This window comes from Amia ocellicauda, chromosome 1 (assembly GCF_036373705.1).
Source record: "Amia ocellicauda isolate fAmiCal2 chromosome 1, fAmiCal2.hap1, whole genome shotgun sequence".
NCBI lineage: Eukaryota > Metazoa > Chordata > Actinopteri > Amiiformes > Amiidae > Amia > Amia ocellicauda.
Genome location: NC_089850.1, coordinates 53,914,567 through 53,940,878, shown reverse-complemented (window position 1 = coordinate 53,940,878; position 26,312 = coordinate 53,914,567). Strand labels below are relative to the sequence as shown.

General features: G+C 41.1%; 2 protein-coding genes across 3 annotated transcripts; one reads left to right on the top strand and one right to left on the bottom strand.

Annotated features, from left to right (window-relative positions):
- Nucleotides 1-1,047: 1,047 nt before the first annotated feature.
- hmbsa (hydroxymethylbilane synthase a) lies at nucleotides 1,048-12,957 on the bottom strand. Of its 2 annotated transcripts, none has more exons than XM_066708939.1 (14): nucleotides 12,744-12,957; nucleotides 10,189-10,242; nucleotides 9,320-9,392; nucleotides 8,298-8,347; nucleotides 6,859-6,914; nucleotides 6,110-6,187; nucleotides 5,754-5,831; nucleotides 5,209-5,284; nucleotides 4,846-4,959; nucleotides 4,515-4,553; nucleotides 3,757-3,876; nucleotides 3,394-3,447; nucleotides 2,975-3,061; nucleotides 1,048-2,584 (listed from the first exon to the last, which is right to left on the bottom strand). In XM_066708939.1, the coding sequence occupies exons 1-14, from the start codon at nucleotides 12,765-12,767 to the stop codon at nucleotides 2,411-2,413; spliced, it is 1,077 nt and encodes a 358-aa protein (XP_066565036.1). In that variant the 5' UTR covers nucleotides 12,768-12,957; the 3' UTR covers nucleotides 1,048-2,410. The 2 variants fall into 2 exon arrangements, with proteins under 2 accessions (XP_066565036.1, XP_066565027.1); XM_066708930.1 differs by lacking the exon at nucleotides 12,744-12,957 and adding an exon at nucleotides 10,621-10,779.
- An 838-nt stretch (nucleotides 12,958-13,795) lies between these two features.
- Nucleotides 13,796-25,848, top strand: arcn1a (archain 1a). Its single transcript, XM_066708917.1, has 10 exons — nucleotides 13,796-13,959; nucleotides 17,336-17,599; nucleotides 18,209-18,388; nucleotides 19,316-19,521; nucleotides 19,680-19,844; nucleotides 20,693-20,858; nucleotides 20,973-21,120; nucleotides 22,295-22,403; nucleotides 22,566-22,770; nucleotides 23,114-25,848. Exons 1-10 carry the CDS (start codon nucleotides 13,957-13,959, stop codon nucleotides 23,201-23,203), a joined length of 1,536 nt encoding a protein of 511 aa, XP_066565014.1. The 5' UTR covers nucleotides 13,796-13,956; the 3' UTR covers nucleotides 23,204-25,848.
- The last annotated feature ends 464 nt before the right edge of the window (nucleotides 25,849-26,312 follow it).

The following is a 26,312-nucleotide window of genomic DNA, read 5'->3' as shown; positions in this document are numbered from 1 at the left end:
GATTTAATTTCTAATTAACTTATTTTGTGAATAACAATCCCTTAGTAACATGATTGCGTAAGAAAAATACTCATAAGATTAAAAAATATAGTACATTTGATTTAAACTAACTTAGGGAGGGGGAAGACATAACATAAGAACCCTGGTATCATTTGTGTCACATGCACATATTCTGCCAAGTTTAATTGTATCCCAAGTTCTATACTGTTTTGTTAATTACAAAACTATTACATTGTAATGTGTAACAAGTAATTAAAAGCCAATCAAGGAGGATAACCAATACAGACAGTGTTTTGTTCTGAATGAATCTCGGACCTGTTTAAGATGCAGGGCAGGTTTGCAGTCCCCCTCCACACTATCTGTTAAATGGCCAGTCTACAGGTGTTTCCTTTAAGAATTGGGTAAAACAAAAACACTTCACAGATAACTGGTACAGATGTTGTAAAAGAGCTTTTGTTTAATGAACACCTGCCAACTGTCACTGGTAATTGTTCTCATTTTAACATCTTGCATTGTGGTGGCAGTAGAGAATGTGATCTAAATGTGTTTTAATTAAGGCATTGTAACATTCAACTTGAAGTGAATTGTGCAAACCTAACACTGCCAGCAAGGATGGTGGCCTAGTGGTCTACACTGGTGCTTCACAGCTGTTGGGACCGGGTTTGATCCCGACCTTGGGTGTCTGCCTGTGGGGAGTCGTCTTGTTCTCCCTGAGTCCATGCGAGTTTCTCTGGTTGGTTTGGTTTCCTCCCACATCACAAAGATTGGCTGCTTTAAATTGCCCTGGGTGTGATGCCTGGCATCTTGTCTGGGGTGTGTCCAGCCTTGTGCCCTATGCTGCAGCTCTGGCTCAGTGTGATCCTATACTGGAGGAAGTACTGATAATGAGTGAGTACTGCCAACTCCAGTGGCAAGGGGCCAGTGCTCAGTGAGCTTGTAGTGTACTGTGCTTCAGGGAAGTAAAAGTCCTTTTAATGTTTTCAGAGCATTTAATAAAACCTTTGACATCTGTACTAATGGAAAAAAAATAATACAATCCAAACAAACTTGTGAAGGCAGAAAAACTTTTTATTTCTACTCCTAGAGATCCACGATGCATATAATTGTAATTAAGTTATGCTTATTACAAGTATGGCTGATTTACCATTCAAAATATCTGTGGCATTTTTCTTTATAAGGCACATAGTATCTGCAGAGATATAATACTGTTAACCTTTCCTCGACCTGTATTGCAAACTGAAGAAAATACAAAATTATACATTTCACACTCATTGAAACCACTTCTTTTGAAAACCTACAGCAATGTGTTAAGTATAATGGAATACATTTAACATTAAAATTGACACTTTTTTCACTGTATCTTTATTCCAGTGGATAGTAAGTGGTATCTTAAAAGAAAAAAAATATATATATATTTTGATATGAGGGAGCTTTCATTTTGCAGTATGTAAACATTTTCACCTATAAAACTGAAGGCTCCAACCAACACTATCATTGACTAACTTTTCACAAATCTGAACATTTAAACTCATTTGAGATGCAAACTCCAACATTAGCATGAGTTTTTGCAAAAGAAGAAAAAAAGTAAAGGCCTACCTTTGCAAGGCATTGGTTAGTAGTCACTTAATTTACAAAATGCATTGTGGCTAATGTAGGAAATTATGAATACATGTCTATGGACTAGTGTCAAGGGTGGAAGGTTTATAACATTCCCAAAATCAGGGACACTTGCTTAGGTATCTCTTTGGAAATTATATATCATTGTACTTTATATACACACACATTCTGTTTACAGTAGCTTCAGGAGACGTTCTTATACATCTTACCAAAACCAGTAGCTACTGACTTTGCTAAAGGATTTTTTTTCTCATAATACAAGAGTATTCATGATAAATATAGACTACATATATCTACTACTAATTAACTTTATTAATAATAATAATAATTTAAAAACAATGCTTCTGCTGTAGGAGATATGCCATGGAGGGCTATAATCCTGCATGTTTCATCATCTGTCATGGGAACAAATGACAGCTGTGACAAATTGTGAGCGCAGTACTGGAGGGCCCTGATTAAACTAAAACCAGAAGACTGGGGCTACATTTACCAGCCCTTTTTATTTAAAGAAGAAAAGAAAAAAACAAAACACACACTGTGGTGTAAAATTAAAATAAAAACTGCACATTTAATTTACTTTTGTTAAGTTAAAGAAGTGTTTTAAGTGTTTGTTTTTTCTTTCCTCCTCATCAGGATAAAAAAGGAGTCAACTAAGTGAGATAGTTAAAGCTTTATGAAGTGGAGTGAGGTGTTGCTTATCAGGTCTGCTCGCGTGTGTGGTCTCTGACTCTAGCCCCCCGTTGTGTGCGCTGGCCAGGAGTTGTGATGTAGCCCCGACCCCAAGCAGAGGGGGTTACCGGGCATCATTAAGCTGCCTGGCGACTGTCAGGATCTCCTTGGCCCCTTTGCTCAGCAGCAGCTTGGCCAGGTCCGTGCCCAGCCGCTCCGCCGCGTCCTGCGCCACGCCAGCGACGTTCAGCGCTGTGATGCCAACCCGCTGGGCACTGTCATCTGCCCTGTCCTCTACCTGCAGCGAGACCAGAGAGAGCAAGAGTCACAACTCCAGCACTGACGGAGCACGGGCAAAGATGTACACAGAGGGGCCGATAGTTTATATCAATGAGCGCCTGCCATTTCTTTGTCCTCTGCACCTGACTGTTCATTAGAGGTATCTTGGGGTGTAATGTGGAGATGGAGTTCCTTCAGCAGGTTTTTTGGTTTCACAGTTAACGGGTGCCACTGGTATGGCCATGGATCGGTAACTAATGCTAAGTTTGAAGCAAAACACACGTCTGACTTCCTGTGCATTTCCAAAGTCTCAGTGTTGGAAAAGAGACACCAGCTCACAGACAAGACAATACATTTGCAGAACAGATAATCATGCCCTGTCCACACCCACAGGGAGGAGGGGACCCACCTGGTTGTCTGAAGCGATGCTGGTCTGCATGGTCTCCTTCAGGCTTTCGGAGCCGTCCAGACTGTAGACCCCGCCCGTCATGTACAGCTGTAATAACGCACAACTCACATTCACACACAAGTTTCAATTCACCGCCCATTATCTTAAGCAGCTCCCCTTACCCTGTAGTCTCGGACTGAGAAAAAGGAAAAAGACCCCTGGAATTGATATCATCACAAGAGTTCCACTTTTTTTCTTTTTTTGGGTGAAAGTTACATAAAAATATAACCGGTGGAAATACCAGGTCAAAATACAACATTTTAAAAGAATAAAGCCGGGTTCAGTACATTTTAAAGTTGAATTTATATAAAGAGACATTGTGCCATTATGTATTTATTTATATATATACACGTTTTAATTTCTGGCAACAGAACCATTACCTGAGAGTCCTTCACTTCAGTGTGCACAGCTACCGGCACACTGCAGCCTCCTTCCTGAGAGAGAGAGACAGAAAGAGAGAGAGAGCTGTAAGAGCTTCGAAACATAACCCCAGTTGTTTGTCTGACTGTCTATCCATCCATCCATCTTCAAAAATGATAAAGTTTCACTTGAGTGAGGACTACCTGGCAGAGTGCAAAATACTACAGTTACGGTTCTCTGTGATTCAGTGAGTGTAGTGCAGCATGGAGCGGATCAACTCTCCTTAACTATATTTCTATTCATATAGAGTATAATATATCATTATAAGGAGTGCAGGGACTCAGTGATGTGCTTCTGCAGGGCAGGGCAGGGCAGTGAGTTACCAGGTGTCTCAGGAACGCCCTCTCCGCCATGCAGCGCAGCACGGTGTCGGGGTGGTGCAGCACAGACACCATGTCCAGGATATCTCTGTCCTTCGCTCGCACCTCCACGGCCAGAGCCCCCTGCCAACAGCCACACACAGCAGGGCGTGAGAGCAACGATCAACGAACACCTCAATGTCATCTCGCTAGAGCTGATTCAGTACGGTGACGGCATCAAGCTCTCTGCCCGCCACTCACTGATAATAGTGTCTCTCCACAGGCTACATGTAACAGTCTCTTCACCGCAAACACACCCTGATAAAGGCTGCACAGGAGACATCCAGTGGGGGGAGTAACGCACTGCATGGCAACAGCTGCAGTCAGCTCTAGGGTGAATTACAGTGGCAGCTGGTTTATCAGACGCTACCCACAGAAGCAGGGCGTAAGAAACTGAATGTCTGTAACTGATTGAGGTTTTTAGGATATGCTTAATTAAGTTCTCTTCCGGCTCTGACACTAGGGATTTGCTCGTGATATTTTAATTGAATACATAAATAAAAGTATAATAAACAAATAAGTGATATGACTGTAAAGAAAACAAACAACTGTGCTATAGTGAAACTGTAGTTGTATCAGTGTAGTAATCTTAAACAATGATCACAATAGTTTGTCTTTTTTGCATTCTATCATTCTATAAACAACTTGACAAAGCATTTAAAAGCCAACTAATGGATTAAAACCTTTTTTCTTTTCTTGGGGGAGATAAATAATTCACCAACCTGGCCAACGGCGTACATGCAATCTTCAGGACTGAGCAGCTGCAAACAACACAGAAAGAAAAGGTGATTTGGAGTCAACATTAAAAAGATATATTCACAAAAAAAAACCTCAGACAAATATCAAATTTCACAAAATACAGAAAGGAAAGTAAAAACAGCAGTTTTATTTTCTTATCGGAATAGAAAATAACTGGTGTAAACTAATAACTGTATGATGTAAAGAAAACAAGTCACAAAGTTGTTATAGTAGTAGCTCTATAATTAAATAAGCTGAGCAGGTAAGTAAATAAGAGAAGTTACAGTGAGAGGTGCCTCTGTGGGCCTGTGGTACCTGGCCCAGCCGTTTCTCCCAGCCCATTCTCTGCAGGCCGGCTGCAGCGAGGATGATGGCGGAGAAGTCGTCCTTCTCATCGAGCTTCTTCAGACGTGTGTTCAGGTTCCCCCGCTGGCACACGAGGGGTTAAGGACAAGAATACAGACACACACATAGACGCACACACTTAAACCTGACTTTGAAACTGCTAATCATTTCGAACCGAAGGGTTATTCTGATGTAGAGCTATAAGCTGTAGGATTGTGTTGTTGTTTTTCTATTGTTATTTAGCTGGTATGTTTCTGCCAATGTGTTATTAGAGGACCTGAAGATGAAGCTCGGGGAATGAGCGGCCCTCGCAGGGGACTCTGGGAAGGATACAATATCTTTGAACTGCAGGTGGGGAAACCTCTTCTTCAGCTGCGCAGCACGACGCAGTGAGCTCGTCCCAATCACACTGTGGGGAGAGAGAGAAAGTCAGGGTTAAAACCTTACAGACATGTAGGAAATATAATGTAATAGTCTTAAAATTAGGGACAGTAAATACATCCATTTGTACCTTGCAAACTTGTAAAGCCTAATTATGGTGAAATCAAACAAATTGATTGAAATGAATGTTGAGCTGCTTTTTTAAGTTGCAGTTTGGCATCAGAAAACTAATATTATATTTGCCTGTAAGGTAAATACTACAATGTAGTGCTCTCGACTAACACGTTTTGTAAGTCACCCTGGATAAGGGCGTCTGCCAAGAAATAAAATAATAATAAAAAATAATAATAACACAGTGAAACTCTTAATTTCTTGTTTTTCCCGCCTGTTACTCATTCCAACTTCGACTGGGTCACTGTCCTGCACTCAGCCTTCTCAGGCCTTAACAGTATTTTGAGACCTCAGTCCTGATTCTCTTTCAGACCAAGTTGGGTTACCTCTTCTCTGGGAGCGAATCCAGGGTTTTCCCTGCGTTCTTTGGGTGCAGAACCACGGCATCCTGGGGGTTTTCCCGCCTAAAAAGACATAGTTATCCATCAGAGTGTGCATGTAATATTATGCATCTATATTAAAATGTAAATGTCGACATACGTACTTGGAATTAGTCAATCTTGTACCATTGGTACCGTCAACTATACATATCTATAAAATTCTGTATGATAACTTGACATGGAAACAAAAACAATAAAATCATACAAAAATGTTAGGTAGGATATTCAGCGATGGGCTCTAAGACACAAACATGTCATAGCTCCATTGTTGCGGCAGGTGTTTGGGAAATGTAGGTACTCACTTCAGCACAGCGCCAATGGTGAAGCCTGGCGGCAGAGTCGTGGGCAGGTCCTTCAGGGAATGTACAACCAGGTCTACCCTGTGGGCAACACGTACACAATCAACAATTCATTGTCATAGCTGTATTGTCTGAAGATTTGGATGCTTAAGTAAAATGTCGTGATCAAAACTAAAAGATCAAAGGCAAAATACAAAATGAAAACATTTGACAGAGCAATTTAGCTGTTTAGGGAGCACCATTTTGAGTAATTCAGCAAAATTATGGACTTCAATTTAACAACAAAATTAGGGTTAGGTCCGGCCTAGGATTAGGGTCAGAGTCCCAAATAAACATAGGCTTTCGTTAAAGTTGGGGTTGCTTTTCTATATGTCTGACTGAATCATCTATAGATTTGCTTGAGCGAAGTTTTGATGTTGGCTAGGGTTGAGGTTCAGGCTGTTGCTTGGCCCTAAAATGGGGTAGGTAACCTACTGATGTAATACAATGGGAACCTATTGATGTAACACCAAATGAGAAGTTTATTCTTCATTATTTATTTGTTATTAAATTTATCTACTACACGACTTCAATTGAATGGCACAGTACTATACCATGGCTCTGTCAGGAAAGCACCCAAGCTATAGAGAAGCCCTACAGGACTGTGTTTCAGGACTTCAACAACAGAGGGCGCCACTCTGTCCTATCAACTGGTAGACATGCAGGCATTGACAAACTCTACTGGGAAAAGTGCCCAGTAAAAAAATACTTACTCGTTCTTCTCCAGGGCATTCTCCAACTCCTTCGTGAAGAGGCTCTTTTCTCCTATCTGAAACACATAAGATCGGAAGCTCAGAAATTGGGGAACATGTTTCACAACTATAAAACCACGTGCTTCTTAAGAAACTGGCAAAAACTCAGAAAAAGACGGATTTCAATCTTTTGTGATAAAGCTATTTTGGTGAATTTGAAAACACCCTGGTTTGTATTAATTATTTACACATAGTGAGGGAAAAAACTAATTCTACAGTTCTATCGATTACAAATATAACTGTCAATGCACAACCCATGCTGCCTCTCGGGCTAGACTATCGAGATAGACTAGATAGAAGATATTACAACAGCTAAATTCTAAAGAGAAGCTGACATCAGCCGTTTTTCCTGGCACCCCAATCTCTTTTAATGTCCCTATAGATGTTCAGTGATTTTGGTGTGATTTCTAATTAAATCATGCCAATTCCTGTCTATTAAAACCAGGGATGCTACAGGCACAGTGTTGGGGTAAAATTGCCCCCTATGTATTGTATATACCCACTGTATAATACTCTGCATGTTGGGAGAAGAATACAAGGATTTTTATATAACATATTCTACTAACTGTTAGGAATTATTAAGCTTTGTTCTGATATTAGGTAGGCATACTGATCATTTAACTTACTGTAACCATGTAACTCATTGTATTGTATTCTGATTGTAGGATTAGATTAGAACAGATGCTGCACATTTGACATTGACATATCTCACTGGAAATGTTGCTGTGCCAAGGGGGGCTGAAATTTGTCATTATTGCAGAAATAACATAAATAACATACTCGTGCATAACTATTTCTGTGAAAGTCTAGACACTTGAACTCACGGCCTTTCCCTCGACTCTATCTTGGAAATGTCAAACCACAATCTCCCTATATTTATATTATATTTTGAGGAACAGCTCAGAGCTGACCACATAAACAATATACATGCTGCTCTTCAGACAAACCAGAAATAATATAGTCCCACGTTATCTACTGCTAGGCAAACCGTGCAGATATGTCAACCGAAACTTTCGAGTGTGTTAGGGGATATAATATCGGACACATTCCATGTCTGCCAAGCAATTAAATCTGTAATATGTCCTGCCCCGAAACGGACTTCTGACATGTATAAAACTGTGTGCTGTGGCAGAAATAAACTGAAGACAAACGATCTGGCATTGTGTCTGTGACTTTTTTCTTCCCGAGCTCATCTCCTGCGGAGGATGCACCATCCTGCACTGATGGCACTGGGTTATCCTAGTCCAGGGGTTATCCTAGTCCAGGGATCCGGAAGGGTTTACTTCTGGTGAAGTGGTTGTACCTTAACACACAGCTACTACTACTGTGAATAATAATAACAGCATGATCGGAACCCCCTCCGTTTCCACAGAGGGATCTTGCATCACAGAGTTGCTCACCTTCGACAGAGCCGTGTCCAGGATTTTGTCCCCAGTTGTTGACATGGCAACTGATGAAAAAGAAAAGATGAAAATGGCAATGAAGCATTTTGCAACCGAATGACTTCTCTTAGGCTTTATGATGGAAGCATGATTTAAGCAGCACTATTTTCCTTTTTTAAATCGGTCTGATGATCAGGAAGAATCTAAAGACAAATTGGATTCCCTTCACAGAAGCACACCGGCCAAAGATCTTTCAATCTGGTCTCATTTGACTGACATGGCTTAGGCAAACAACAGACTATATAGGGCATGGATACATTGTGAATATTTTGTTTCAAAGGCACCTTACCAATAAAACATGAGCCTTTAAATCAGGGCTGTTTGGCTGCAGATTTTCTCTATCTGTTTTTTTACTTTTACTCTCAAGAAAATATTACGTCTCTTCTTCACACTTGCGGTAATGCATCTCCCAGGGCCTGATGGATAACGCGGGCAGTCACAGCGAGAGACAAAAGATAGCAGTACAGCCTGTGGTTCAGCCTCCTCAGCACAATTAGCTTCATTATGAAGCACACAGACTTCCTCTTGTTAATTGAGAGTGAGAGAGTGCGCTGGTGGAAGTCCAGAACAGTCTGACTTGGCTTTCGGCGCACTGGTCTGATTAATAGTTGATGCTTAAAGCCACAGACAGAAATAATTACTACGGTCAAATTGGGAAATACTGAATTTCCTCAACCAGTCATTTGTACCTACACATCCATTCATAAATAGGACACATTTGTGCCCATATCTATATGTACAGAGCCCTGTCATTAAAATGTGCCTTCCCAAACATGAAGGTTTATATACAACCTCATCTCTCACTAATAAAAAAACATGTCTAATATAAATCATATCCTTATAATCTTACATATTAAGAATACATTTGTTATCAAATCTGGGAGGCTCATCGGATTATCAAATTTCCAAATCCATGGGAATTGGCTCTAATGTATGTGGGATTCTGTGCGTCTCTGCCGTGTGAGAGTTGGCTTTCTCACCGATCTCCAGCTGAAGCTCAGGGTACAGTTTCTTCAGCATGTCGGCCACACTGTCCGTCTGAATGCGTGCCAGCTGAAAAACAGCAATCACAAACATTAAATGTCAAAAATTGTCCATGTCAGTCTTTCACAACATATTGATTAGTAAAGCCACAATTCTAAAACCATTCCTACGTTCTCTGGTCCTTCATCTTAAGATATGAATCATAAAACATGTTCAGGCCTAAGAAAGAGCTTATGGTTGACTGCTATGCCCAGAATTATGGATTTCATTTTTTATTTTTAATGTTAAACGTCTGTAAAACATATTTAATATATATATAATAAATATAATAACATTTAATATATTTTATATAAAAGTTGAAAATCCCACCTGACACTACCCTAATCCCATCCCTTGCACCCAAATATTGGTTTACCGCAGACTATTATAAAAACATATTAAACATTAATTGTAAGGTAATGTCTAGATTATATAGTTTGACAGAGTTGTAAGATGCTGTGAGCAGGAAATACCATAAGATAACACTATATTTCTCTAGGGAGCATCAATTGTAACAGATATCAGTCTCTGTGTCTGTTCATGCTATCTACAGAGACAGTGCAGGAAGGATGATTAACTCTGCCCCACCCTCCATCCCATGCTTTCTCTCTCCCTCCCTTTCTTTAGGGGTTATAAATGTCATTCACATAAAACATTTTTTTAAGAGAATGTATTTTGAAATGTAGCAGTAAATCAATCCCAATGTATACAACACCACATATATACAAACACATGTTTCAAGGCACTTCACACAATCAATTTAACCCCAAAATTCAGATCTATTTATAGGCCTGATCAAATAAAATGGATATGATAAAAGCCATACCTGGCTCTTCCTGGTTCCAACACGTATAACTCGGCTGATTCTTCCATTCCCATCCTGCAGAGAAAGACCAAGACAAGATCCACTTTAAAGCAAAGCTAATATGACTCTAAAAACACTTGGCACATCTGAAAGCCATATGGACAGCAAATCTCGTTTGTTTCCAGTTATGTAATAAAATTAACTGAGCATCACAGCTTAACAGAAGAATAAAAACTGAAAAGTGAAGATTAAAAGAAAAGTTACACACTATTTGTAGCTTTTGACATCACACGGGCCATTCCAATGAAGCTTAAGAGAGCTGATGCAACTTACTCAGCACTGGAATTACATTTAAAAATGGATTTGCATGCTGTAGGTGCACAATACTGGTTTTCAATCATTCATAAAGACAAACCAACCAGAAATTGAAATAGCACAGCTGATCTGACTTACCTTAAAGTATTTGTAAGGCCCGTTTTCCATAGTTCTCTATGATTTAAGTCGTGTTTTTTTAAAATTGGTTACACTTTCCTGTGCTTAAAAATTACAGCTGTGAATGGCTATCCTGCTCACAGAAGAGTGCTGCAGAGAGGAGGTCTTCCTGGAGAGAGACTAGACTTGCCGGGTGTCTTTATGGGCCCTCCGCCCCCCACCCCCTGGCTCCCACTGATAACACAGTACTGCCAATTCATGGTGGCCGTTGGGGAAAGCAGCCCCAGGGAGGGGCAGCAACACAGAGGAACCATTTGAGCATCTGTACATTGTAATCTGGAAATGTGTGTGTGTGTGTGTGTTGAGTGTGTGTGTGGAGGGGTAATCTTCATCCTTTCTCAAGGGAGAAAACTTGAAGTGTTATGACTCATTTAAAGTATGGTGGTCACATTATAAACTAATTAACAAGAGGAGCCCATTGTACAGCACTGCCTGTTTGTATCAAACTGCTGTTTGTTTCACAAAACATAGAATATTGACTGACACTGTGATTTCAGTCTCTCAATAGCAGATCTATGTTGGGAGATGCCAATGTTAATATAGTATACATCAGAAATATTCTTCTTCATTTAAACATTTTTGTACACTGCAGCACTGCAGACCAACAACCTCTCTAACCTTTTATAATAATTTATTTAAACACACATACACACACATCATCTCTCTCTCTCTATATATATATATATATATATATATATATTTGTAATTTATATAATTTTAATTTCTTCAGCCATACACCTGGGGAGTAGTTTGCATAAAACACTAGCCAGCTGCTCATTCTATCCTAAATCCTACTTATAATACAACCATTAATGCTGTACCATTCATCAACAAAAATTGTATTTTTTCCCCACTTACAAAAAGTATAATGCAATATGATCCCTTATCTGTGTTATCCATAAACCACAAGATTACAGGATAATTGTACCTCAAAATAGCATCTTATCAAGCCAAACCTATTTACGAACAGAGACAAGCTTACTTAATCAAAGGGAAATTATACGAAAAAAAAATTCTACCTCCAATTGCCTGTTTAAGGTCATATGCATTGAATTCACCAGCCATACAATTAATTATTGTAATGTACCACGTAATTGATCCCAATGTGCAGACTGTACACAATGTATGCATATGGGATGAGTGAAGGATGTGCAATGTATTGAAACAGAGAGCAGACTTCACAGTTACCTGTGCAGGCTTAGTGACAGATATGGTACAAATCATATAAACTGCATAAAAAAGCAACTGCACAGGACCATGCACGGTAAACAAGGTCACGCTAAGCTGATGTGTGCTGCTGCTTTGGTGTGTGTTATAATGTGTAGCTTTGTTTAATGGTGTCAAGGCTGTTTAGTTTCGTCCTGCATGGCTCTAATAATATGTGCTGTTGTAGATATAACATCAATAACCGGCACCCCCACTCTGGGATATCTATGATGATGGTAATTGTTATTCTGTTATCAAATTTGTATTGACCAGAAAACGTTTATTAAACAGAAAATAGTGAATGCTGCTGTTTTGACATGCATCTTATTTAGTTATCAAAACGGTCAGTTTTCTGTCTTCACTTCTTAGCGAGTTGAGTTTGAGAACAATTCAGTGCATTTCTTGTAGTGATTATCTTGCAAAATATCGCTTTTCATTACAGTTGCTAGACTTAAACTTGATGTATATCCTATAATTTCGGTGATCTGTTTCGTAGCCAGATTAAACGTATATTTACTGATCAATTTGTACATTCTTTAACGGTCATTACGAAATGTACAAACTAGATCAATTAGCAAATCACATATATATGTCACGCTTAGTTTATCGCCACAACAGCCATCTGGTTATCACTAATTCCTCCCGTTTCGTTTCTTTGAAAACTAGATTACATATGTTATCACTTTAAAACGTGTTCCGCCATTCAACCGATCCTGCGTCTCCGTGTGCCCCGCCCACAATCGATGACTTTCATTGCTCTACACCAATAGGAGAGCAGAAAAGCACACGCCAGTGCAACCAATGACCAATCAGCGCTCTGCTAGGGCGGGCTCTGGAGACAATCAGGTTCACACGCGTGTAGTTCACAGAAACCTCACCTGTGCACTTCCCTCTGCCGACATGTCGCTCTATCCGCCGATGTTAATGGTCAAAACGGGAAGATGTTGCATATGTTCAATTCAGCAATTCCGCATGTACTGCGACTGGTAATCAGAAATAGAGATGAAGGCACTGAATGAAATGCCGCTGACCGCCTTCTTTCCTCTGACCTACAGGGAATGACACTTCCGTCACTCAGAAGGCGCACCAGTGCGCATGCGCGTCAGAGCGCCGTACTATTTGCATTTGCACTATTATAATAATAACGAGGTTAGTTTTGTAACAGCAGTAACAACTGAGTGAATATCGGAAGAGATTGCTTAGTGACGTGGTACTGGTTTGCAGTTACCTAAATATTATCTCAGGAGATCAAAACCCTGAGTGTACAAAGATTTGTGTATTTTTGTGCATTAAAAACTTAAGATCCTGCGAGCTCTTGCGTCCACTCTAGTGATGTACAATATTGTCATTGATTTTCATGTACACATTGAAACATTGAAACTGGTACTGAAATTTATTGTGTGTTTTATAAAGATGTCGAAAAACGATGTGCCATATTTCCTTCACTAGGTACACGGCATAGGGCGTTTAAAGTCTGCTATTGTTGGAATACAGCGCATAAATACAATAGGAGTATACTTTTATTTAGCTCATTGTGTTGGGCATGCTATAATTAGGTGGCAATACTTCATTTGGGAACACGATTTAATATGACAGTCTACAATTGCAGAAAACTGAAAACACTGCATCAGATCAAGAAAAAAGTGCTACAGAATCGTTGCCCGGTTCGTATCTGAATGGTTTAACAAAGTGTTTCGAATAACATCAAGACTCAAAGATAGTAGTTTTGTTTTTTCATATGTTTTAATGGCGACTGATATTGCACTTGTATACCTGATCCACCTTCCACCTAGTAACTGAACTCAAAACCAAAGATGAGCAGGACACGACACACGAACAGGTAAGTTGACGCCGCAGCCGCTGATGTCGCCTCTTCCACATGTGCAGTTCAGCGCCGTGACCTTTGACCCGCCGACTAGCTGCTTCCGGTTGGAGACGTGGCTCTGAGCTGCCATATTGGAGCTGCGGGCAGGGAGACGCCAGCGAGCAACTGCGGACCCGGGACTACATTGTTGGCGCTACAGAGGCTGAAAATCAACGGCACCACCGCCACCGGGAATTTAAGCACGTTAACGATCACACGTAGCGAAAATGGTGAGCATCGCACCTTTCCGACGGGCTTTGTTTCCCCCCTCAGTCTTGTACAAAAATGTAGGGACATCAGCCGTGTCTTGTTCCGGCTTGCTTGGCGGAGACGCAGTCGGAGGAAATAAACACACATCCCGGCGGAGGCCACTGTCCGCTCACAGTATTACTCTGTCCAGAGGCTAATAACGATACAGTATAACTGAAGGCAGATGGATGTGTTCGATGCTGTTTTAATTATTGACGTGTCTGCGTTAAGGACGGCTGGGTAACGGCAATGGAGTGAGGTTTGTGTGTCTCTCTAGGTAGGAATACACTGCAGTTGTAGGCCGCGATGGCAATGATTAAGTTGGCTATACATACAGTTATTGCAGTCTTGTTAAATAACTAATGGTGAAATAATTCGTGATGCATGGGGTCGTAACCGGTCCCGATTGAGTGGTCCGCCTTGGAGGTAGGCCGGGGGACGTGTCAGACAGCAGACCTTGCAATTGAAATGAATTAAACCTAAATGTGTAGAGTCTGACGTAATGCAGTAGCCTGTTGTCAATCGTATACAATGACATTTTATAAAATATACGTAACCTGCCATTAATGATGTTGCTCAACTTCCCATTCAGTGCAATACAGTTGTAAATAATCCAATTCATTGAATCAGTTTATTGACCTCAAAATAATCGCAAGCACAGAATATACACGTAAATATAGTGTATCTCAGAGCTCACAGGGTTTGATTGACTCGGACACATCATACCTGTCAAGTGACTTTATCTGAATACCCAATACTGCAGCAGAGTGAATAATACACTACAGATCATATAACTAATCAATGTGATTCACAGTATCTCTTGTTCCGCTCGTCCCTTTTCTTTTACCTTCACATTATAGACTTTTTGACACGGATCTGCACATTGCAATGACAAACCAACATATTGACTACAAATAATACATGCTGACCCAGCATCATTATGGTTTTTAGTTGCTTTAAAACGGACTTATCTAATGGTCTTGTATATCTACCTGCATTTCCAGCCAGGTAACTTAAAAATACATTTTACAATTAGAAAATGTTTTCACAGTGGTAACAGACATCTCTAAATGGCTGTTTGATAACCCAGGTCATGTCTCATTTGAACCAAGAATAGGATTAGTAATTTGAAATTCCTCATTTAGACCCTCCAACCTCACTTTGTACAGAGGGTTTAAAAGGTCTTTATCCCATTATCAGACATCCAGTGTCCGCTGTCAAAACTTCTGTTTACCTGATTCTGAAATGTCTCGGACTAATGCATTAGCAGTGTTTGGATAAAAGCTCGAAGGACCTGTACTTGGTGGAGTGGCCAGGGATTTAAATATCAGACGCTTCTCGGCACAAGGGTACATTTTGAGCAAGTTCGTATGATAAACAAAGGTCTGGCAGTGTCACATCTTTGCTCAACTGAAAAGAAAGGATATTTAAAATCATGCTGGACCCTAGGGAGTATTGAGTGTTGATGACCAGTTTAGAGCAGTCCTGTAGTAAATAGACGGTGGGTGTGTTCCCAGTATGGGGCCTGCTAGTTCCTCATGCAGTTTGTATTAAGGACAGGTTTGTGCATTGTTTTTGTTTTTGTCCTCGGGGTTACAGATGTCTTTTGAAGAAAAAAATGAAACTTGTTTTTGTCCTTTACTTTTTTTAGTAAAATTAGTTTATTTTCATAGAAGCTCACCTTTCATGTGTTTCAGATCTTCCAGGCTGGCCCTCTTTATTGGAAAGAAAATCATATTTTATTATCCAATCAGTTCAGTGTTCAGAAGGAGTCCACCCTGCCCAATCTGTTGAAGTTGCCAAATATATGAACTGAAGACAAAATACTGTTTCCTGTCTCCTTTTGAAACCCACAAATTAATTTAAATTTCACCTCTAAATTATACATACAGTATACATCAATATCAATCAGAAGTTCTTAATATAATTTCAGTTTTAATGTAATATAATGTTTCATGGCATTACATGGGCACTTTGTTTTTTGGTTTGGCTTAATATATTACTTATTTTAACTACAAATCCACAGTGTTCCTTCCCATAAAAAATGATCTTACCATTGCCATCTATTGCAGTGCATGGATAAACAAGTTTTCCATTTCAACTTAAGTTATACTGAAGATTTATTTTATGTCTGTATTTCTGCAGCACAGTATACAGATTGGCCATAATTAACTTGTTCGAACTCCACAAATTAGTAAATGGGAGAATTATCTTAGCTTTAAAAAGGCATTGCAATATCTAATTTCAAGTCTTTCCATCAACAGATGAGAATTATAAACTTAAATAAGGGAAGAATACATTTTTCATTCTCTTGTTTCATGTTGGTTTAAACAGATCTCATTGTGTGTTGAAAGTGAAACAATTCAATAAGAACTAAGCATTTTGTCCCAAGGCACAAACCTATTATTATTTGTGCTCATGTAATGCACACCTTCTGCTTTCTTCAATGGTCATGCACTTTCATACCGATGGCAAAAAATAATAATGATAATCTGCTGCATTGTTAGTGTGTGGTTTATGCTGGTAATAAATAAAAGCTCTGAGGTGAAGTTGTTTTTCCCCCTGAGGTAATTGAGATGTAGTATCCCTGGAAACAGATGTGACCACTGCCACCCTGAATCTAGTGGCTCGTGCCACTGTTTACCCTGAGCTCTGTCTCAGTGCACTGCAGTGAAGGTGCGGGATCGATAACGGCACTAAAAATGGTTTTATTGCTTCAAAGTTGATGTTCCTATTTAATGGCATTGATGGCGATGCAGACTCGTGGAATTCAGTCTGCCTTTAGCAGTGTCCGTGTTCTGCCTAAGGGGAAACCGTTCAGTGAGAAGGCAAGCGGGGATTATTGACTGTAATAACACTGGCTGCACATGCAAACAAGAATGCGACTTAATAGCTGTTTGATCAAGTTTTATGAGCTCTGGTGCGAAACTGTGCCTATGAAGCAGAGGAGTAAATGCAAGCAGGCTTTATTCATGTATTTATTTATTGTATTTTAAATCCACGTTTTTCTACGTTTTTCGCCCAGTGTTTGCTTATGTTCTAGTAGTGCCTTGGATTGCTCAAAACGTTGCATGGTGTCTGAATAATTTTATACTCTGCTGTGTATTTATATATAGAATGTAAAGGTTACTGGTCTGGAGCTGTATGTCCAGTGGGATAAAACAATTTGAGCTTCCTCTTAGACTCCTACTTAAGTGTTTAAGAGGGTGTTGCAAAGGGGCGCCTAGTAATTGAAGTCAATATGCCAAAAAACACATTTATTTAATAGTCAAGGTATTGAAAATTTTAAGGTGTTTTGTGCTGCCGGCCACAGGTATTGAAAGGCCTTCAGCTAATGCTAGGAGTATCTTCTCCCAGGTGCTGTTGGCAGCGGCGGTGTGCACCAAGGCCGGCAAGGCCATCGTGTCGCGGCAGTTTGTGGAGATGACCCGAACGCGCATCGAGGGGCTTCTGGCTGCGTTCCCCAAGCTGATGAACACGGGCAAGCAGCACACTTTTGTTGAGACGGAGAGTGTGCGCTATGTCTACCAGCCCCTGGAGAAGCTCTACATGGTGCTCATCACCACCAAAAACAGCAACATCCTGGAGGACCTAGAGACGCTGCGCCTCTTCTCTCGCGTGGTAAGACGAGCCTCACCCGAGACCCCCAGCCCACCGTTTATGTAACAGTGGTGTGTGAGACTTGGTAGCCCGGTATTTCTGTTCAAAGGTTCATATCCTCGAAGATGTCTCTTGAATGATTTTTTATTAAGGGCCCTACCTTTTGCATGACTGAAATACAGTTTAAAAAGCCAAAACGCAGGGTCCTAGTTATGACTAAGCATTTTGAAATAAGTTAAAGGAGTAAATGGTTATAAACTTTCACACTTGCCTTCTGTTGCTGTGCAGATGTCTGGTGAAACAAAATTAAAAATGACCTGGAATTTAGTTTCTCACAAAGAATCCAGTGACAGTTGGCTGCATGTCTTCTTTTATAAACTCCTCTTTTGGTGTGCAGTTGGATTGTGCAGTACTCTGATGCTTCATTGGTAACTTGAAACTGTCTTCTGGAGGGTCTAGTCTAGTATTAGCTTGACTTCTTACATATGAGATTGTAACTCAGTAAATTGATAGGTTTAGTACTTTTTAGTTATTGATTTATACTCCTATAATCCTTTTATATACAATCTGTCTTAAAGTTGTCGTAGATCCAAGTGTGTAAATGGTGATCTCTGCTTTCTCTGTGCCCAGATCCCCGAGTACTGCCGCGTGCTGGAGGAGGGGGAGATCTCGGAGCACTGTTTCGACCTCATCTTTGCCTTCGATGAGATTGTGGCGCTGGGTTACCGTGAGAATGTGAACCTGGCGCAGATCCGCACCTTCACCGAGATGGACTCGCACGAGGAGAAGGTGTTCCGCGCAGTGAGAGAGGTGAGGAAAACCAGTGCACCCCTCCCCCCGACCTGTCTGAGCCCGGTCCGGCCCGGCCCAGCTCCTCTGCAGCTGCTGAACAGTCTAGCAGCAGACCACCTGGCTCAAATGCAAATCATTTTTTCACAGTTGTATTTCAAACTATTCAAATGTCAGGCTGTAGTTAGTGAAGCCACAGAATGAGGCTTTGTGGGAAAACTGCAAATTAAAATAAATGTGATGGGGAGTATTTTGAGCATATCCATCACCCTTCCATGTCTAGCGTTTAAGTTCATGCTCAGAATATATATATATAAATCAATGGTCTCCAACCCTGGTCTTGGAGAGTCCCTATCCTCTTCATCTTATAGGTCACCTTAAATCACCAGTTTCTAAACACTGGGAGCACATTGGGGTAATTAATCAATTAAGCAACTCAACCAAGGGATTTCTTGATTCGACTTTATACACATCGAAAGCTTTGGTTAAGGCAGTGGTTCCAAAACCGGTCCTGGGGGACCCCCTACCCTGCTGGTTTTTGTTCCAACCGAGCTCTCAATTACTTAATTGAACTTTAATTGAAGTAACAGTCTGCTTAGATTTTACTTTTTAAATTGTGTAAGAAAATAGTTGTTTCTTCAATACGTTTTTAAATATAATTCTATACTTAACTTAAAACCCCTACTGTTTAAAATAATTAAAAGTCTCTGAGTTAGGAAATTATTAGTTCAATTAAGGGTTCAATTAAGTAATTGAGAGCTCGGTTGGAACAAAAACCAGCAGGGTAGGGGGTCCACCAGGACCGGTTTGGGAACCACTGGGTTAAGGTGTCCTTCAGGTCAGTTGAACCTACGTCAACAGGACTGGCCTTTCACAATGGGACTTGGGTCCTCAGCCTGCCATTTCTGTTGATGTTCACCCCCTTCTCCCTCTCTCTGCTTGTTTCAGACCCAGGAGCGTGAGGCAAAGGCAGAGATGCGGCGCAAGGCCAAGGAGCTGCAGCAGGCACGCCGCGATGCCGAGCGCTCTGGCAAGAAGGCCCCAGGCTTCGGGGGCTTCGGCAGCTCCGGCATGACTGGCAGTAACTCGGCCAACATTATCACAGACACGCTCATCGAGCCAGAGAAGCCCAAGGTGGCGCCCACACCTATCAGGTATACGCACTGCACCATGGGTAATGGGAAAAGGGAGCATAATGTCACCCCTGTGTCTCTTTACTCTAGTCCCTTTGGTTAAGTCTCCTTTGTTTAAAGATTACATGATTAATGAATTGGTTTTACTAATGCTGCTGTTGGGATTTATTCTGCGACAGGTCGAGTGGAGCCAGCAAGGCTCTGAAGCTGGGGGCGAGGGGGAAGGAGGTGGATAACTTTGTGGACAAGCTGAAGTCAGAAGGGGAGAACATCATCCTGCCCAGCTCAGGAAAGAGACCCTCAGAGGCATCCAAAGCACTGCCTCCTCCCATCAACATGGAGAGGTAAAGGAACCTACATCTCAAAATTGGCCGCTCTTGACTTCTGTTGTAAATGTAAAATAATGGGTACAGTAATCCCTTGTGTAACGGGTTTAGTTGAGTTTTTGATTATACACGATTTGTATTTAAACACCCGTTTTATACAATACCGGGTCGAGTTTAGTTTATCCACAGTGAAGCGGAAGATTTCGGTGATGTGAAAAACACAGCACAGATCTATGTGTGGCTGAGATGACGCCCCACACCCGCTCGTGTTTCTCTCCGGCTCAGCCTCACTGTGGCGTTGTGGCTAGTGTAACACACCCTTCACAAACAGAACAACTTTCCTTTTTTTATACAGCACTGTATTACATTTTTCAAATTTGTTTTGTATATGTACAATAGCTATAAATAAAAGCAGTTTGATGGTATATACTGTATATACTACTTTTTCTGATAGTATATATCTACTATACTAGCTTATGTTTAACATTAAGTTTTACATAATATACATAGGTTTCAGAGGCCGATTTCCCCAACAAAGTTTTGATATACCAGTATAATTCAAGAACATAACCCACGTGTTAAGCAATGTATTATTGTACTTCGGAAAACTATTCAGGCACACCTCAGTATGTCCAATTTTTTATTTTTAGATTTTTTGTCTTTTAAAAATATATAAACCTAAAATACCAGCCGTATTTTATAATACTGTTTTGTTTCTGTTCTCGGATCCAAGCCATTCTAAAAATAGGACGTTTCCCTCTTCCCTCCCTTTGTAAGAGTTCGCGGTCTTTGTGTCCCATCTCCCTCTGCTCCTGCATGGGCTGACCACCCTCTCTCACTGTCTGTCCATGTCTCTGTCCTCTCAGCGTGCACATGAGGGTGGAGGAGAAGATCTTGCTCACTTCTGGGAGGGACGGGGGGCTGCAGAACATGGAGATCCTGGGCATGATCACCCTGCGTGTGTCTGAGGACAAGAACGGCCGCATCCGCCTGTACGTCAACAACAACGACAAGAAGGGACTGCAGCTGCAGGTCGGTCAGCGTGGATACAGGCCTCCTGTCTGGAGCTGTATCATTGTCCGTATTTGTCTGTCTTGTACCTGCTTTCACTGCCGGTCTCACTGCTGTCTCCTTTGCTTTTGACAGACTCACCCCAATGTGGACAAGAAGCTCTTCACAGCAGACTCTGTGATCGGCCTGAAGAACCCGGAGAAGTCCTTTCCCCTCAATAACGACGTGGGTGTGCTGAAGTGGAGGCTACAGACCACAGACGAGTCCCTCATTCCCCTCACCAGTGAGTACGGCCTGGTGCCGTTGGAAATGCCTTTTAAAGCTGCAAACTTCAGGGTTCTCCTAATGGAACTTTTTTTTTTTTTTAAATTAAGTTCAACATGGTTGGGGTCATTCACAATTTTTCAATTCCTATTCTGTTTGTAATTCCTCTTTCAGTTCCAATAGAGCCTATTCTGTCAGTGGTTAAAATAATTGGATTTAGGTCTGAAAAAGGGTGTTGAAATTGACTCCAACACTGCTGTTTAAATCCATGCTCAAGGTCAACACACTAAATTGGGAGCTATAAAAATATAGACTAGTTTAAATTCTGCACAAAAATCCTTGACTTTTGTCGGTTAGGATCTGGTCCGGTGGGGGGTCAGTTTCTGAGGGTGAATTGATGTAATTGTGGGAGATGCTGGAAGAGGCCAATGCTTAGTGTTGTGCTCGCATAGCAAGGCATTAGTGCAGTGCCAGAACCCTTTATAAAACAAGCATGCATGCATGCCCTCATCGGGGGGCCGAGCTGCACTTCTTTAAACTCGACAGCCTTGACATAAAGCAACAGCTGACGCAAAGGGAAGAGAAAACGCAAGTGAATCTTGGGCTTAACTTGGCTAAAAGTTGTATGAATCCTTCAGTTGTTTTCCATTCTATTACAACACCCCAGTTAGTCATAAAATAGCTACATTTTCTTTTAAATAATAAACTCCTTTGTCCACCATGTCCAAAGCATGGTGTTCCCCTCAGGGCAGTGTCTATTTTATAAGGGTGCTGGGGGGGTAGAGTTTGGCAGCAGGAAGCACTAATAACTGTAATCGTCATTGCACTCGCTGCACAGCTGCACCGGACTGAGGCTCACAACATTGACTGCAGGCTGAGGGATCCGCTACCTACCAGTACTCTCACTGCCCGCAGAGACCCTTCAGTGTGTTTAGCGATGAATGCGTAATGCATTCCAAGTGTGACCCATCCGATCTAAGGCATGGACTGTTTTTGCAGCTCAAGTCTGCTGATATTGCACTCTGTTACCCCTGTCTCTGCTCTGTCTGTAGCAGAACCCCAGTGGTCCCTATAGAGTTGAGTCCTGCACACACATTGCAAACACAATAGCTGTCTTCCGTGATGCATTACAGTGCTCATGCTCTTCCTGAGCACCGATCTCATCTCATCGCCCTCTCTTTCTCTCTCTGCAGTAAACTGCTGGCCGTCAGAGAGCGGAAATGGCTGTGATGTGAATATTGAGTACGAGCTGCAAGAGGAGGCTCTGGAGCTCAACGATGTCGTCATCTCCATCCCTGTACCGTGAGTATACTCCTGAACACGCACACGCACCTATGCATGCAAGAACTGGGCACAAGCACAGCGTGTACGCTTGTGTGATCACAAGTCTGGGAGGTTTGCGAGTGTTGGTCGTCCCTCGGATTACGGAGCAGAATTGAGTGTGTGTTTGTGTCAACCCTTCAGCTCGGGTGTTGGCGCCCCGGTGATCGGTGACCTGGACGGCGAGTATCGTTACGATGGGCGGCGGAACGTGCTGGAGTGGTGTCTGCCCGTCATTGACGCCAAGAACAAGACGGGCAGCTTAGAGTTCAGCATTGCAGGGCAGCCCAATGACTTCTTCCCTGTCAACGTCTCCTTCGTGTCCAAACGCAACTACTGCGACATACAGGTGAGCTTCAGCCTGGACCCCGGCTGTCCAGGGCACTATTCCTCCCAAAATAAAGATGTTGAAAATGTGTATTTTTGTCTGGCTGGTGGAAAAACATGACAACAGTTTCTATCGGCTTGTTTCTGAAAAGGAGGTATTTAGCATGCATGAGACGCAGGCTTTACTTGGCATTTGTTCTATTCTATACTATTTTAATCAATAAATGCTCTCATAAGAGAATCCTGTGTAAACTAGATTCCCAATCTAGAGGAAATGGCAATGTGAATTTTCCTTAATTTTCCTTGTCTAATCTAAATCCATTTCATTGATTGATTGATTTATTTCCCCCCTCTTTCCCTCCCAGGTCTCCAAAGTCACCCAAGTAGATGGAGACAGCCCTGTCAGGTTCTCCACAGAAACGTCGTTTGTGGTCGACAAGTATGAAATACTGTAAAAACAAACCCAACCCGAAATAGAAAAGAAAAAATAATCCACGAGAAAGTGAGAGAGGAGAAAACAAAATGACAAAAAAAAAATGAAACAAAAAAAATGAAGAAATTGAAACTCGCCTGTCCGCCTGTGTAACAGTCCAAATACAAGTACATCAACCTGGGACACAACCCTACCAAGCCCTCTTTGCCATGGTGTGCAGTATTTGGTGTATTTATACCTTTATATATAAAAAAAACTATATATATATATATATATAAAAAATGATTAAACCGAACAGCAAGCAAAAAGATGTGCTGCATCAGCAAAGGAAAATGGTGACACAAAATACCAAGAGAGGTAACTGGTGTGGGGGCTAGGGGGGGGCTGGTGGTGCTGAGGGGAGGAAGGTGTCGGGGGGCAGTCTGGCAGTCTTCACCTCGAGTGGTGCTGTTGAAACCAAGAGAAGATTTACAAATCAAAAGGAATGTTGTTCTGGTAATCGAAGGCCTATCATTGTTCCCCCTTTATAAAGCTTCATGTCTTTGGAAATGAAGTGCAGGACTTCCTTTTGTTTCAGTATCCTGGGAAGAAATGCACGTGTGCAGTTTAAAAGGACAGGACTGCATGGTATGTGGTGACAAGATAGGCTCGGGTTGCTGCACTTTCGTCTCATTGCCCAAGGAGGGGTAGTTCGTCTCCAGCAGCATTACTGTTCCCAGGTGAAACACTAAATGAATTGAGGTTTGTTTTTTGTTTTTTTTTATTTTGTTTTTGTTTTGCCCAAATATTATGTGGCATTGATAGGCGTTAATGTATAACTGGGATCTTTGCCACAGCACTGTTTGTTTATGCAGTATAATCATTCTTCTTTTAAATTTAATAGTGAGGCATCTGAACCCAGCTTGCTTGGTGACCTAGGGTATGAAAAGCACAAGGGAGACTAAACTGAATATGTTTAAAACTTTTCTGCAGACATTTTAAGGAGACCAAACAAAAACATCCAGGGTGCTCAAAATAATTAAGTGTGCTTTTTGACCAGCCAGATCTGTTATGGTATATTTAAGATCCCAGGTTTACTATAATCAGGAGCACTTTTGAAACGGTAGCCATTAAATTAAAAATGCATTTCAGTAAGTGAGTTGAATGTGAGCCAAACAGGCCGTTGATAGAATGAATAAGGGAGCGCTGTTTATTGAGCAGTGAATTGTAACACTCTATTAAAACCGTTGCAGCATACTTGGCTAACGTATTTCCTTTGCAAACAATGTGATTGTCATGTGATTCATGTCTACAGCCCTCCTTTGAAGTGTAACCCTTTTTAGTTTTGCACAGTCGGAAACCAACAGTTGTGGAGTGTTTACTCCTGCCCAGCACCTTGCTTTCTATAAAGATAATTATGGGAACTTCCAAGTAACCTGCAGGAACTGTCAAGTTTGTTGGTCACTCTTCCCGCAGTTGCATCACGGTAGTAGAAACTTTTTTTAATCAAGACTGTTGTACAAAGTATAGTTTTCTTTTTCCCACTCCCGCAACTAACTGCTAAGCCCTACTATTTCTGTCTTGCTAAAGTGCTAGTTTTCTTTGACTTGGGAAATGGTATTTAAAACAAAAACTAACCTGAAGACTGACTGCAGAATTTGCCTATATCAATTTTTTTTTTTTTTTTTTTTTTAATTGCAGTTCTCAGTCCTATGTCTTGTGGGCTCTGTGTCCCACAACAACTGGACTCTCTGTACAGTTCCACAAACGCATACGTTCTTACCTGGTTCAGGTTTCAGGTCGTCTGGTTGTGATGTGGCATGGCTGGCACCTTCAGCAAGCAACCTATGTAGTGTTTCAGAGCTCTTGACAGTGAACCGCATGGTGGTGCTTTGTGTACCTTGTCTGGTGTGACTTGTGGAATCTTGGAATAAAGGAGAGAAGAAAATAATTTGCATCTGCAGCATTTTGGCAATGTAATAATGTCTTCTGCACCAGTCTTGGTGGGCTTAGTAGCTTGACAGACCTTGTGATTCTGCTCCAGACTGAGAATCTGCTGTCCATGACATTGGAGGGCAATTGTCTAAATGGTAGTTTTAAATAGGATCTACACACAGCTTGGATGTTTTATGTTTTTTTTGGCGAGTTCAAATTTCTTGGAATTCAAGGTCCAACCAGGGTTGTGGATTGTGATTTAATCATTGCAATATACACTTCTTCAGCAGATTGTCTCATGAACAACCCAGGCCCTTGACTGTACATACGTAGAAGGCACCAGCTTGAGTTTTAAGAGGAAATGTCAAATCCACCATGCCCTGAAACCCTCCCCCCCCCACAGCCCACGTCATATAATTGAATGTCAATGAATCTATTGGTCCTGACTCAATCGCTTTGTTACTTGTCACGTACTGACTTTTAGCCCTGATTGTCAATCTAGTTTGAAGAGAGAAAAAAGAAAATGAAAAAAAAAAAAGGAATATTTGTTTTACTTTTCGTTTGTATTCTTGGAATTTTCGGGGTGGGGTGGGTGGGTGGGGGTACGGGAGGTGGAAGGTGGAAGGTACATTTGATGCCGTTTTGTAACCCTGTAAACAGAATAGAAAGGGGAATTACAAATAACATTCCAGTGTAAAAATAAAAAGACAAAGAAAAAATCTTTAATCAATTAAAGTGTATTATACAACTTCACTGTGTCTGGATGTGTTTTATTGCCATGTTGTGCTTGGGCAGTCCCAGTTTGCAAGTCAAAATTATGTTTTCTTCATTTTCTTTCTCTGTAAGTTTTCTTCATTCAGAAAACCATTGGTCTTGAACAGAGATTCGAATACAGTGATTCCTAACCCTGTTCCTGGGGACCCAGTTCCCTGCTAGATTTTGTTCCACTGGAGATCTTGTTGCCTTAATTGAATGAATAATTGGTCTAATCAGAGTTTTTTAATAAGTTGAATGATTGCAAGATGTCAAGTTCAATATTAAAGTATGTACGCACCTGTATTTTCCAACTTTTTGTAAGTTAAACTACGTCTAATGATGCAAATTGTATTTTCAATTAAGGTTTTAATTAAGTGAGGGCAGTTGTATGAAATGCCAACAGTAAAGTGGTTTTGCAGTACCCGGCTCTAATTTAACGTGGAACTCGTGGAAGATTTTCA

Excerpts from the sequence above, each read along its gene's own strand:
- hmbsa (XM_066708930.1), bottom strand. The coding sequence starts at position 10,650 with ATGGAAAACGGGCCTTACAAATACTTTAAG. Across the intron at positions 9,393-10,188 it reads TTGGAACCAGGAAGAGCCAG|CTGGCACGCATTCAGACGGA; the intron begins GTATGGCTTTTA and ends GCTGTTTTTCAG. Across the intron at positions 3,877-4,514 it reads GCATGTACGCCGTTGGCCAG|GGGGCTCTGGCCGTGGAGGT; the intron begins GTTGGTGAATTA and ends GGCTGTTGGCAG.
- arcn1a (XM_066708917.1), top strand. Across the intron at positions 19,845-20,692 it reads CCTCCCATCAACATGGAGAG|CGTGCACATGAGGGTGGAGG; the intron begins GTAAAGGAACCT and ends CTGTCCTCTCAG. Across the intron at positions 20,859-20,972 it reads AGAAGGGACTGCAGCTGCAG|ACTCACCCCAATGTGGACAA; the intron begins GTCGGTCAGCGT and ends TGCTTTTGACAG.